Source organism: Salvia miltiorrhiza, chromosome 1, assembly GCF_028751815.1.
Source record: "Salvia miltiorrhiza cultivar Shanhuang (shh) chromosome 1, IMPLAD_Smil_shh, whole genome shotgun sequence".
In the NCBI taxonomy this organism is placed as follows: Eukaryota; Viridiplantae; Streptophyta; class Magnoliopsida; order Lamiales; family Lamiaceae; genus Salvia; species Salvia miltiorrhiza.
Genome location: NC_080387.1, coordinates 49427976 through 49442716, shown reverse-complemented (window position 1 = coordinate 49442716; position 14741 = coordinate 49427976). Strand labels below are relative to the sequence as shown.

The window sequence follows — 14741 nt, the reverse complement described above, 5'->3', positions numbered from 1 at the left end:
ACTTCTTTTCGTATTGTGTTCTCTGTCTCGATTTTCAGCAAACAGGTGATTAAACCCATCATATAGCGTAGGATCTAGGTATACTTTTCTGAATTCATCACTAGTGTTTAGTGAAAAAATAAAATGAAAGAGAGAATAATGTATTTAAGAAAAATAAGGTGTAAATAGTAGCTTTAATTTATTTCAAAAAGAAAAATGACTCAACTTTGTTGGAACGGTTCGAAAAGAAATACGACTCAATTTCGTGGGGATGAATGCGTAATATATATATATATATATATATATATATATAGGGAGAGGTTCAAATAAGAACCACTAAATAAAATTAGAACAGATAACCATTTTAAGCCATTCGATTATCAAGATCTACGGTCGTGCATCATCTTGGTGGATGAATGCAGATCCTGAGTTCGAATCCTGAAGGGAGCAAAATTTTTATTATTTTCGGATGCATTAAATTTAATAGCAAATGCATTAATTTATATAGTAGATGCATTGATTTTAATGGTTCTTATGTTCTCACGATAAGTGTGGTTCTCACTATAACCGCACCCTATATATATATATATATATATATATATATATAAATTAATGTGAAGAGTGTCATAAAAAAATAAATTGATACATCATTAGTGTTTGGCTTACAATGTTATTACGTTATACACCTTAATCACATCTAAGAAACGATTATCATGTGAAATGAGAAATAGTTTTACTTAAATTAATCATTCTACTATAATAAATTGATTCAATATTAAATATGCTTATTAATAATCACAGTATAAAATACTAAGTTATGTTAAGACAATAACTTTATATCTTTAAACTAGTTCATATTTAACAAGTTCGATCACGAGCTAAAAAGTCTAATAGTGTCATCATCAAACTTTACTTATGACTCGTTTACGGCCTATCATCTCATTTAAAGCGTGTGTCACGTTTTAATAATTAAATTATTCGAACCATTTTATAGTACATCGTATGTATGAATGTTGAACCAATTGATCGAAAAAAAGAAGGGAATTCATTGGCTAAAATAAAATAAAAATGTAAAGTTAATAGTAGTGGATGTATTGCACATGAAATAAATCAGAAATGCGATACCGTACTAAAAAGGAATGGGCCATCTATATTTTTGTTACATAGCTAAAAGCTGACGAATAGTTTGAAATATTCTGAGCTGAATTATTGTATTTATAGGTTAGAGTCTTGATATGTTGTGATGAATAAAGGTAATCATCATCAAAAACGAATCCAATGATCTCCATTGGTTAATAAATATAAATAGGAGTGTCATTTCAACGACTTTATTTACGCATCCATGCGTTTAGTTTCGTATTCTAAGATATAGTTATATAACCCGTAAATTTAATCAACACTCCTACTTAGCATATAATCTTAGATGTATTAGTCCAATATAATTATCATTCTTTTAACTTTTCGATTTACAAAACATTTATTATTTCATTATAATTTGAGCAATGCGATACATTTGATACAGGAACAAAAACGCAAAAGACAAACGTTCTTTGCCAGAAGAAAATATGTAAATTTTATTTCTAAAAAAATTAAAGCATTCGTATTTAAAGGCCTACACAAACGTAAAACAATCATAGCATAATTAGGAAACAAATTCTTTAAATAAAAGATATAAAAGATAAAATTATAAATTGGGCCAGCGGATTTGATAACGAAGGAAATTGGACTCTAGAGTCTAGACCTTATATATTAGGATGAAGTGGCGAGCTGTCTAAATGGTTATCGGGTTTTGGGTATCCAATTAACCGAATCGAAATTCCCGGGTTTAGGTATCCAATAACCGAAAATTTCGGGTAATGGATCGGTTTCGGTTATTGTTTTTTTGAAAATTTCGGTTATCGGTTAACCCGAAAAACCGATCGGGTTAACCGAATAACCGAAAATTATTTTATTAATTATTTAATATATATATTATCAATATATCATATATAATATATTATATATTTGTAAATTAATATATAAATATATTTGTAAATTATTTAATATATATATATATTTGTAAATTATTATATATATATATATATATATTATATATAATATATTTGTAAATTATATTTGTAAATTTACATATATATTATATATTTGTAAATTTACATATATATTATATATTTACAAATATATTATATATATAATATATACTCCGTATTATATATTTACAAATAATTTACATATATATTATAGGAGTATTGGCCTATAAATACATCAACTTTCCCAATTTTCTAGAATTTAACATCATCTTTAGTTTTTGCCCCATAATACACCAACTTTACAATTCTTCTGGTTTCTCCCATGACCATCTTCTGAAAATTCTAAACTATCCCCAACATAATAAAAATTGCAGAATAACCCCAACAAATACAAAGCCAAGACAAAAATACCCTTATAATGAATTATAAAACAGTTTAACAATTAATCAGGCCCAACATGCTTCCGTAACACTTCAAAATAATTCTTAAATTAAACCAACATTATACCTTTGTCGACTGGTCTTCTTCAGGAGTCGGTCTTGTTGCGTTTTACGGCTCGTCTGCCCACCCGGCACGCACCAACCACACACTCGCAAGAGATGGTTGCAACCCTTCTCCTTCACTAAGTGCCGACTAAATAATATGTTGGAAAAATAAAGAAAGTATTTTTACTCAACCCGGAATAGTTGGACAAAAACTAAGCGTTTATAGAGGAATTATATAATAATTAATTTATTTCATAAAAACTCCCCAAGGGAGGAGACTAACTTGTTTAGCTACACATAGTAGCTAATACTTGTGTACATAAAAATAAAAATTAAAACTTAAAACTAGAAAACTTTGAAAACAAAAATAAAAATACAAAGAAAATTTTTCTAGAGAGAAGATGTGTGTTGTGTGAAATGGGGTGAATTTTCTGATGATCTTCTTCTCTCCAGCACTTGGGTTTATATAGAGGTTTGATCTCCTCTATAATTGCTTGGTTGTTGGCCTCGGATTCCATCCTCGTGGCCAGCTTGCTTGAATATGACATCCACCTTCTTTTGTCGGCCTTGATTGCCGACACTTGTTAGTGGCATCACATGGTACTGGACCCTTGCTTTATCGTCTTGTGATAATGCTGGTAGGGGCCGGCTGCTTTTCTCTTCCACTCACTTTTGTCCTGGAGCATTTAGTGAGTGGTCCTCCTGTTCTTCCACCCACTTTTGTCGTTTCTTTTGTGGGTGCGATCCTTGCTGTGAATCACATGATTCACTTAGCTTTGTCGGCCACCTTCCTTTTTTGGTGCCCGAGGTGTCCTTCCCTTTGGAGTCTGATGCTTATCATGTTCATCAGACCGGAACCTCCTTTTATCCGGCTTTGGAAAGAATCCTTTGCCGAATTCTGGCTCCTTCTGCGATGAGCATTGATCGCAGACTTTCTCGATCCAATGGCCCAGATGAGCCATATTGCAAAACTTGCGACGAGTCTCCTGGCTCCCCGCAATCTTGTTCTCCCACAACATTAGCCGTTTCTTCTCGAAAGATTGTTCGGCAAAAGGAGTTGTTGTTCCTGTCATGGTATTGACTGGGAACGTTCCCAGATCCGAGCTTTGGTAGAACTTAAATCTGGACTTCATTTTGTCCATCTCTGTGAGACAGACCCATAGACCCCATGCTCGTCTAGTGGAGATTTGATCCTCCGTGAATGTTGAGACGATTGCGGCCTGGAAGTCGGGAACTTTGATCCGGTTAAGGGCTCCCGTATCAGGTCTCCGAAGCTTGATGAAGTGAAAAGCTTCACGGATTCCTTTTCCGACTGGCTCTGGCGCTGCACTGAAACAGTACAATTCCAGAACATCTCCCCTTTTGAGGGACTCGTTGTTCTCCCATGTGTCGAACACCGTTTTCTGGATCCATTTTGGTAGACCCTTGATTTCGGTGAAGGCTGGGGCGGTGGTATAAACTGAGGCCAAAGCCCCAAACTCATACCATTCCTTGACATCGTTTGGATTGGCTCCTGGAGTCGTCCAAACCCTTGGATATTTTCCAGCAACATCAACCCGGCAATTTCTCGGATTAATGCCCTTCCTTGTGAGAAGTTTCTTCCACCTGTCCTGGTACATCTGCCAAGAAGGAGAAATTTCAAAAAAGTCAGTATCAACCTTAACTTGGCCTGTCATGGGCCTAAGATTGATCTCTCCCTCTTTTACCCCAGAGGTGGAGGATTGACATGTTGATTCAGGGTGTGACCCCTTAACAACATCTTTTCCTCGAGAGTCTGGCTGTGAAACCATTGTCTCAGGACTTGTGCTAGGGGTACTTGAATCCCCTGCTACAGGTAATCCGCCCTGTACGGAAAGCATTGCTTTAGCCCGATTTTCACGGACAGCGCGCAAGAGCGGCTTGTTGGTTGCTTCCTGAAGATTGAACATCTTCATGAAGCAGACATCGATTTGGCTAGATACTTTGGCTTCGTCAGCCGCTTGTATCTTTCCTGCCTGTTTGGTATGCAGCACACACTTGTGCCACTCCTGTTGTAGCAGCTCTAGACTTTCAAAGAGCTGCCCCTGTATTGCCTCGATGGCCTCCACTTCAGGGAGCTCCATCCCTTGTAAGGAAATCTGCAAGAACATTCTGATCAGATTTTAAAATGACAATATCATAATCATAATATTGGCATTCTGCTTGCCATCTAATTAATCTAGCCTTTTCAGGTTTAGATTCAATCTTTTTAGTTAAGAAAGCTTTAACGTTAGTGTTATCTACTTTCAAAACAAATTTTTTAGCAAGTAAGAATAGCGGCCATTTTTTGAACGCCTTCCTGACTGCAAAAAACTCTTTCTCGTTTATGTGCCATCGCACAGCCTCGTCGTTGGAGAAAAGACCGCTACAGTATCTGCAAGGTTCTTCTCCATAAGGGGTGATCTTTGTGAGCACTGCTGCCCACCATGAATCACTCGCATCGGTGTAGAGGACCAAGTCATCCTCGTCTTGTGGTATTGAAAGTTTCGGGAGATTTTTGCAAATTTCTTTCAACTTCTTCATACCCTCCCGATGCTCCTCTTTCCATATGAAAGGAACATCTTTTTTCAGTAGTGGACTGAAAATCTTTCTGTGTTCTGCAAGGTTTTTGATAAACATCCCTGCAAAATTGACAACTCCGAGAAAGCTTTGGAGCTGTTTTTTCTCTTTGAGATCCTCCGGAAATCCCTGGACTTTTTCCACAATATGATCTTGTAGAATTATTCCAGATTCATCGATCTCAATCCCCAGAAACTCCATCTTCTGGGTAGCTATGACTGCCTTCTTTTCAGACAGCACTAGTCCTTCTTGTTGACAAACATCCGCAAAGATCTCCAGATGCTTAACATGTTCATGAATGTTCTTTGATGCAATGAGAATGTCATCAATATAAACAAACATAAACGAAGAATAATCTTTGAAGAGATTATCCATCTTCCTTTGGAATATCTGAGGCGCGTTGGCTAGCCCCATTGGCATGACATTCCAAACATAATGTCCCTGAGGAGTTGAGAAGGCTGTGAACTTCTTACTCCCTTCCTCCATGCGAATCTGGTAAAACCCCGATTTGCAATCAAACTTCGAGAATACTCGTGCACTTCTGATGCAGTTGATAAGGTGTTCTCTGCTTGGGATGAAATATCCATCGAACTCAAGAATGTCATTAATCCCTTTATAATTAATGACCAATCTTGGCTTTCCTCGCTTGATCTCCCCATGATTTCTCACCAGAAATCCAGGACTGCTGTAGGGTGATCTTCCTTCTTCGATCAGCTTTAAATCAAGGTGTTCCTTGATTATACTCATCATATCTTGTTGATCTCGAGGGTTCATCAGGATAGGTCTGAACCTTACGAACTCATGCTCCTTTCCAGTTTTAACTTTCAAGGTGGCTCTGAGCTGGTTCTTGTCCCACCATGCCAAAGGATCCTCGTGGTAACACTTCTGGATTCTCCTTTTGACGTCGGCAATGGACACCTGTTCTTCTTCCTTGATATCTTTGTGTGATATCAGGGATACTTTGAGGATTTGAGTTTCTTCCTCAGAGAGATCTGGGAATCCCTCAGTTCTGCATTTGAGCAAAACTTCACCGAATCTCCTTTGATCCTTCATTTGGGGTCTCCGGAGTCTGCCATCATCACCACGCTTGCTGCGGAAGTTGATTGGCATCGAGCGATGAAAGGCTCCATTGAGTCTTTGCACAATGATCTTGTGATCACAATTGGTTGTGAACACTAGCCTCCTGGCTTCATTGTCTTGTATGTATCGCTTGAAGCTTTGCAGAAAATTATTTCCGAATAATATATCTGCTCCGGTATCATGGAAATAAATTGGTGGAGTCTTGACCTTGTACCAAGGTGTCTGTCCTGCTCCGCCGATCAATATTTCCGTTTGTTTTACTCCTTTTGATAGAAGTAAAATCTTTTTGGAGAAATCCCTTCCTGCAATTCGAGGTAGATCTTCTTCCACTTCTGCTGGAAAGACTCCTCGTTTTGCTGTACAGATTCCTGCTCCTGAATCCACATAAGCAGCAAAATATTCTGCTTTGTATTTCTCGTATAACATCCCTACAGAGATGTATATCGAGAATGGGCTGGTCATTGGATCATCACTCTTTGTCGTCCAATGGTGATCTCCATTCCTCCTGATTTCCATGACCATGGTTTATATTTGTCAAGGAAATCTCGTCCTAAGATCAGGACATCTGCTTCTTGTCCGGCTTCACCTTCGGTTTGGATTTCAAAACCTCCAACCTCAAGAGTTCCGATGTATCGATTATCTCCTGGATTCGCCAAATAATACAACGTACTACAAGGAAACTTGTTTTCCCTGCTTGTTGTATCAAATCTTGTGGAAACTTGTCTCCATCCTTCTGGACATTTGAGTTTGACTTTTATGTCCGGAACTGGTGTTTCCTGGATCGCCCTTCTCTCATAGGACTGAGAGAAACTCCTTGTTATAGGCCCTGAAGTTAGCCTATTTCCTTGAAATGATAGCCTTGGTGCCCCTAGTCTGAGACTCTGGGTATGGCTAAGCACCGGCTTGTCTCCAATATCGATGTCGATTTCTCTGATCTGAGGAATCTCCACTCGATTTGGATTGACTGCCTTGGCAACCTCCTTGAATATTTCTGGAATTTCTATAAATTCTTTTCCCAGAAATAACTCCGTGTGATGGGAATTTGATAAGGCATACGAGACTTGATAAGTCAGTGAGTATGGCCTATTTCCTCCCGTCATAAGCTCCTTCTTTTTGTAATCCTGATAGAGGGTCAGGGCTCGACTGAAGGATGAATCCTGTAGATTATAAGAGATCTGTGGATAGAACTCGGTTATAATCCTTTTGGCATAGAGATTTCCTGAGAATGCTCCAAGAACTGACGCTCTAGCATCTCTGATTCTTTTATCGCAAAGTGCGACGTCAATCGGTTGGTCTGTCCCTGGGGAGAGGGACGATTTGATTACCAACTGAATTGCTCCAATATGAATCCACTTCATCGTTCTTGCGACTTCTGGCTTCATTTTCTTAAGATCCTGCATAATATCTTCGGCAGGAATCAGCTGGATCTCCACCTGATTACTTGTAATCTCAATTGGAAGCGCCGTTTCTTGGTTTGTGACACCAAAATACACATGATGCTTCCTCTTGGCTGGAATCAAGCTATTTAAAACTCGATTTAATCTCCCATTAGAAAACCCTTGGTATGTTTGTACCTCTCCAGTTTCCCGGTTGAGTTTTCTTACGAGCTTCTTCACCACCTCTTCCTGTGGAATCAGGAAATGGCTGGTAAATCCATTCTGATCCTCCTTCTGGGTGTGGTGAACCTCTTGCTCTTCTTTAGTCTGACTCGTCTCCGGTTGATCCATCGGTCATCTCCGAATCCTCAGAACTAAAGATCTCTTCTTGCTCATATATACTCTCATCAGAGGATATATCTTCGAATTGATACACGGGTATCAATTCCTGATGGTAGATAGCATATTCGATATCCGGTGTGGATTCGAATCTTCTTATTTTCATTTTCTCGTTGTCTGGGCAATTGGTTGAAATATGCCCCTTTGCACCGCACGTCCAGCAGTTGCAATCCTTAAAACTTTCATTTGTTTTGGCTTGAGTACGCCTGAAAGTTTTCCTCGCCGGGGCTCTCTTTTGCGAAGAGAAACAGTTCCTTGATGGTCCGCTCCGCTGGCCTGATTTGTAGGAGCGCGCCTTCTGTCTGGTCCACATAGTTCTTGGCTTCCAAGAACTTCTTCTGGACTTCCTTTCATAGGGTTGGTACCTATGCTTCTTTCTGCTTCTCCTTTGATACAGCAACTCAGCACCAATCTCTGTTGGAAGATCAATGTTGTCGCACATCAATGGAGATTTCTTGTTGAGTCTTCTCAGTCTCTTGAGATTCCTCTGGTCCGCCGCCTTCTGGCACCATTCGGACAGCTTTTTGTGAACATAAGACATCCTCCTCGAAGCACTGTCAAGTGGATATCCTCCTGGTGAAACATACTCATTGATGAGCATTTCCCTCCATGGACTTGGAAGCTTTGGAAAGAAAAGGTCCATGGCCGTCTGATCTTCCACTTCCCCCATATGGACATATAGGGTGTACAGACGCAGAAATTCATTGAGAGCTTTTGGCTCTAGCACGATCAATCTTAGATTGTAAAGTGCCTGTTGATATTTCTTGCGCTTCTCCTCTGCGGATCCCTCGAAAAAACCCAATCCCAAGAAATGGATTTTAATTTGTTTAGTAATTTCCTTAATGATGTCATATAAGGACGTGCTACTAAACAATTCTTCCCTGGTCGAAACTTCAAGTTTTTCCCAGTATTGTTTTGCCATGCCTGCTAAGCTTGCTTCGAAGACTCTGGCAAATTCTTTTTTGTCGTAATCAATTGTGGCAATCACGACTTTTAATGATGAAGCCCATTCGTCGATGAGACCCTCCCATTCTTTGAAACTGGCTTCGTCAAGATTGAGGATCAATCCGTATGGATGGATTGGTTCTAGTGTGACCTTTCCTACAGGAGTATCCTGCATCTGAGGCCTCCGTCGCCTGGTTCGTTGGAACTGGCTTGCATCGTCTTGAGCTGACCCTTTTTTTGACGATTCTTCTCCTTGAGGCTCTGTTTTGGGAACCTCATCGCCTTGGTTCATCTTTAGATCCACCATATTGAGGTTAGCAAAAGATTCTGCTAACTCTTGTAGATCTTCCAATCCGATTCTGTCAAGGCTATTCATGATATTTGCCTTTCATGATTCGGATTATGTCCTTCGGCTGCAACTCTTTGGGTGTTGCATCAAATATGGATGGATTCGTCGGGTCCTTGGACCATTGATTCCGAATTTTTCCGGAACATGGTTTTCGCCTTTCGATCTCCTCCATTCTTTTCTGGATATCACGCAAGAGGGTTAATGTTTCCTCTTGTTTGAGTGATATTCTGCTCAACTCCATCGGTAGATCGTATAGCTTGACGCCATAATATTCCACCGTCTTTTGGACCTCCCGCAAGTTGACGTTGTCGGAAGAGCTTGGCTCGATCTTTTGGTAGTTTGGATAAACTACTCCTGCCTTGTCTTTTGGTTCCATCAATCGTGCGACTGATGGGCCTCGTCTCTGGTTCGTTCAATCGCCGTCCTGGTTGCGACGAGTCCCATGAGGTTCTCATGGTAGAATTGGATACTCGTGATAATATCACGAATTATCTCGACATCTTCTCCTCGTCGTAGGTTGGTAACGAGGGCTCGATTGTTCCAGTAAAGACCGTCTAGTAGACGGGTAGTCTCGCTCTCCAAATGTTGGAGAGAATTCCTGTATGGTACACATCTCGGACACTCGTCCGGATCCATAATTTTCAGTGGAGTCTCCTCCCACATAGGTTAATCATAAAAAAAATTAAAAATTACATAATTCCTCTATAAAAACCCCGCTCTGATACCATTTTGAGAAGCGCGGGATCTAACTGTTTTAGCTCTGTTTTAGCTTAAAAGTACGTGGCGTTGTCTCACAGTCCAGACCCAGTTTACCGAAGTAACCTATCGGGCACGAGGAAAGTTTCCAGCCGATATACCATTTAAGCCCAAACTTTAACATATTTTAGGTATAAATTGTCTTTTTGTCTAAAATCAAAGTTTTAGGGGTCAAAGTGCAATAAATTTTATAATGGGGTAATTTCTGAATATCCATACTTTGGGCATGGGAAATTCCAGAAACTTTTGAAAGTTTATGTATTATGGGGCAAAATCTAAAGGTGGTGTTATAAACTAGAATTTAGTCATAGTTTGTGTATTTAGGGGCAATATCTCCTATATTATAATATATTTACAAATATATTATATATTTGTAAATATATATATTATATTTGTAAATTTACATATATATTATATATTTGTAAATTATTTAATATATATATATAATATATTTGTAAATATATATTATATATTTGTAATTTCTTTTAGAGTAGATAGAGCAAAAATTATTTGAATTTTATTTTTTAAATGGGTATTTCGGATACCCAAATAACCCAATTGGTTAACCGAAGCGGGTATTGGGTAACCGAACTTCTAAAACGGTTCGGGAACGGTTATTGAAATTTGACAATTTCGGGTTCGGGTAACCGAAAATTCGGGTACGGGTAACCGAACCCGAACCGATCGACAGCCCTAGCGAGTACACTCTGCCTCCACTTCACTTAGTAAGATGTTTCGTGGATGAAGGGAGTATAAGAGATGATAATCGATTGATGTGTTGGACTAATGTATAAAACGGCAAATAGAGCAACTCATAGTTTGACACAATACGTCACGCATGAGAATTGATTGGTGTGTTGAACAATGTTATCTTTAATGTGATACCTTTTTTCCCACTATTAATATTTTCGACAATTTTCTCAAAAGCTTTTTATTAAAATTCGTGTCAAAAAATTGCATGCATAAATATAAAAGACGGAGGAAATAATGTGATATTTTCTTCTTCTAAAAAAAAAATTATACTCCCTCCGTCCACAAAAAATAATTCATTCTTACTATTTGGTACGTCCACAAAAATTAGTTCATTTGCATTGTTGGAACTTTCTATCACATGATGGGCCCCTTTCTCCGCTCACAATACAATTAATTATAATTATTAACACTATTTTTTATGTCGTCTCATTTTAAGACTATTTTTTTATGGAAGTAGTGAGTAATTATGGTTGTAAATGAATAGAGCTATTCACAAGCTAATTCGAGATTCGACACGATAAAAGCTCGTGCAGAGCTCGATTCGACAGTAAATGAGCCGAACTCGATCCTAATTTCGAGCTCGAGTCTGATAGCACTCGACTCATTAAGCTGGTAAATATGTTCGGATTTGATTGTTCAATAACATGTTTGCGAGCCTATTCGCAAACCTTCAATCGAGTTACTATACGAGCTTTAAAGGAGACGAGCTCGAACTCGAATAACATATTAATTAAGAAGTTTTTTTTTTAAAGCTTAATGAATTTGAGTTCGAACATTATTATATACGAATATCTAACAAGTTGAGTTCAAGCTCAATCTCGAATTCGACATTATTGAATATCTTAGGGATAATTGCGTGAAAATACACAAACTTTGCCAAAAATCCATATTTGACGCGAGGTTAGGATTTTACATTTTAATACACCAATTTTCGTTGTTGTCCAAATTTGACACGACTTAATTCTTAAAAATTCAAAAAACAACCCCTTTTTAAATAATTATACAAAGACCCACTTATGTTATTATTTGGGACATTTAAACCAAAACAAGATATTTCCTTATGATGTTTTCTTTTATAAGTGAGTCTTTGTATAATTATTTACAAAAAGGTGTTATTTTTTGAATTTTTAAGAATTAAGTCGTGTCAAATTTGGACAACAACGAAAGTTGGTGTATTAAAATGTAAAATCCTAACTTCGCGTCAAATATGAATTTTTGGCAAAATTTGTGTATTTAGGTGTAATTTTCCCAATATCTTACGAGTCGAGCTCAAATAATAAGATAAAACCTCACATCAAATTTGAGTCGAGTTCGAACATTTTAATATTTAAATGAATTGAGCTCGAATTTATTGGTGTTCGATTAAACTCGACTCATTTATACTCGTGAGCTCCTTGTGCCAGGTAAACCTATGGCAAAATAATTGGAAAAAAATAGGGACAAAAAGGAATAATGGAAGATGAGGTCGAATACGTTATCCTAATCTCAAGATGGGTCCGCTTTCAATCAAACTCCCAATATTCGCCGTTTCCTCCTCAAAGCCTCTCACTCCGCCGCCGCCGTCGCAGTCGCCGCATCTCAATGTCAGATTCAGCTTCGTTCCATCAATATCTTCGAGAATTTCGCATCGAGCCGCCGCCGTCGTCGGCAGTTTGCGCGCCTCAGCAACTCCGGCGCGCGATAGAGTGATCGATTTCGGGAAATACAAAGGGAGGATGCTGGGGAGCCTGCCGTCGGCGTATCTGAAATGGGTGTCGATGAATCTACGGGCGGGCGATACGGAGGAGTGGGCCAGGCTGGCGGACCGGGTGCTGGCCGACCCGGTCTACCGCGACCGCCTCGAGTGGGAGGCGGCGGAGAACATTCTCAGCGGCAACGCCGCCGCCGCAGCCGCCGCCTCCGGCGGAAGCGCGCTGCTCGAGATCAGCGAGAGGTTTGGGTGGGACAACGAGGATAAGAGCGGGTGGAGCAAGGTGGATTTCGGGCTGCTAGGGACGTCCAAGGGCGCCAGGATTCCCCGCGCGGCGGCGCGTGAGGGGAGTTTGAAGAAGGAGGGGGAGGAGCGGAGGAACGAGAGCGGTGGAGGGGGGAGGAGAGGAGAGAGGAGGGAGAGAGTGAGGCGGCTGAGGGAGAAGGCGACTAGTGCCGGGACAACGAGGGAAGACGTGGAGAGTTCTTCTCCGGCGAGTGGCGGAGGCGCGGCGGGGAGTCCGTTTCCGGGGCGGGAGTCTCTGTTGAGAAAGGCTCTTAATCGACAAAGATTCTAGTCAAGTTTTTCCTTTTCTTTTTTTTTTACTCCAATTTTTAATTAATAGTTGAAATAGTAATTTTCTATGCACCACATTTAAAATGGTACTATTATTAATGGTATTTATTTTCATGATTTATAAAAGGTGTGATTGAATATTCTTAAAAATAATTTTTTTTCAATGTGATTTTTAATATGATAAGAAGCAAATAAAATTAATTTAAATGATAAAAACAATTAAGGGCCTTGAATATCCAAAATTTTAATTTATCAAAGTAAATAAAAAATTAACCTTACTATTTTTATCTATCAAGATTAATTTTTCAAAGTAAACACTCCTTATGATATATTGCCTCTGTCCCATTAGCATTAGTAATGTCTCATTATTTTTGAAGACGAATATTAAGAAAAAGTGTAGTTAGTGTATATAGTGGATTAGTGAAAATTTTCGTCACATTAATAATGTCTCATTACTTTTGAGAATTAAAATTAAGAGAAAAGTGTAGTTAGTATATACAGTGGGTTAGTAGAAATATCTCATTACTTTTAGGCATGAAAATTTTTAAAAAATGTAATTAAGTGGGTTGGTGAAAGATATTTAAAGATTATTTTAATTGAATTTGTGTATAAAGTGAGTTAGAAGGAGAAGGTGCCTAAGGTGTTATAAACCACACCAATCAGTCCATACTTAACCGATGTGGAACGGATCATGACAAACCACCACGCTTCTGATCCACCGCCGTGGGCGGCATCCTATACCACCGCAGACGACCCGTAGGGGCCCATAACATCTCGGGTGGACCAGAGCATACGCAGGCGTGCCGCACGTAGGCGAGAACGCCCTGCGTGTGGGATCACAACATCAAACAATATAATACAATAACAATACACCACCACATAAAATGAGAAAACATCGCCACCAAGCGGGATTGAACCCAATACCTCTCACAAAGGAGAGTCTTTAGGTGATGCCTCAACTTTGCCACTAGAGCAAGGCCTCATCGACAACAGGGGAAGTATTTAAAACGATGTATCTTTTTAATGTATTCATTAATAAATTCGGATACAGTTTAGGTTTATTGATGAATCAAAAATCAACACCTAACTATAAAACGATAAACGATACATTAATAATTTACATGGTTCGATCATGAAGATCTACATCAACGGATGGACTTTTGGTTTTTTACTATATTTTTGGAGAGTATTTACATTTACCACTTGAGAATTGAGTAGAAAAACTAACTTTTCTAACTTGTGTGTAAAAAATGAAAGAGTCCTATTTATATGCTATTAAGTGAACTTGACTCATTTGACCTCTAAAGCCCATTAATCTAAATAATTGGGCCTAAGCCCTTATTACATGGGTCTTGAGTTTGGAGCTGAGTCGTTGAGCTGCCAAGATAATTTCAGATTGATAAGGTCAGCACTGTCAAGTCAACGTTGCACAAAATATTTGAAATAATAATAATAATTGTGTCAATAATAATAATATAAAAGAAAGATTTTAGCCATGTTAATTGCGCAGCGTTGATGCCGATTTTACTCCTCATCAGCTACCCTGATCAACAATAAATGTTCATTCAATTTCTTCACATGTTACTAGAGGGGGAGTAGGGTGTACACCCAAAAATCATATACTCACTTAAAGGAGAATAAAATCCTTGAATTGCCTAAGAGCAAATCCGGCTTCACCTCGTCCAAAGATAAGTCAAATTTCTGAAAAATGCCTAAGGGCAGAATTCATCTCTATCTCCCCTAAAGAGG

At 38.8% G+C, this 14741-nt stretch overlaps 1 protein-coding gene across 1 annotated transcript; it reads left to right on the top strand.

Moving 5' to 3' along the window:
- Window positions 1-12025: 12025 nt before the first annotated feature.
- LOC130989548 (uncharacterized) lies at window positions 12026-13142 on the top strand. Its single transcript, XM_057913525.1, has one exon. It carries the CDS (start codon window positions 12217-12219, stop codon window positions 12991-12993), a length of 777 nt encoding a protein of 258 aa, XP_057769508.1. The 5' UTR covers window positions 12026-12216; the 3' UTR covers window positions 12994-13142.
- The last annotated feature ends 1599 nt before the right edge of the window (window positions 13143-14741 follow it).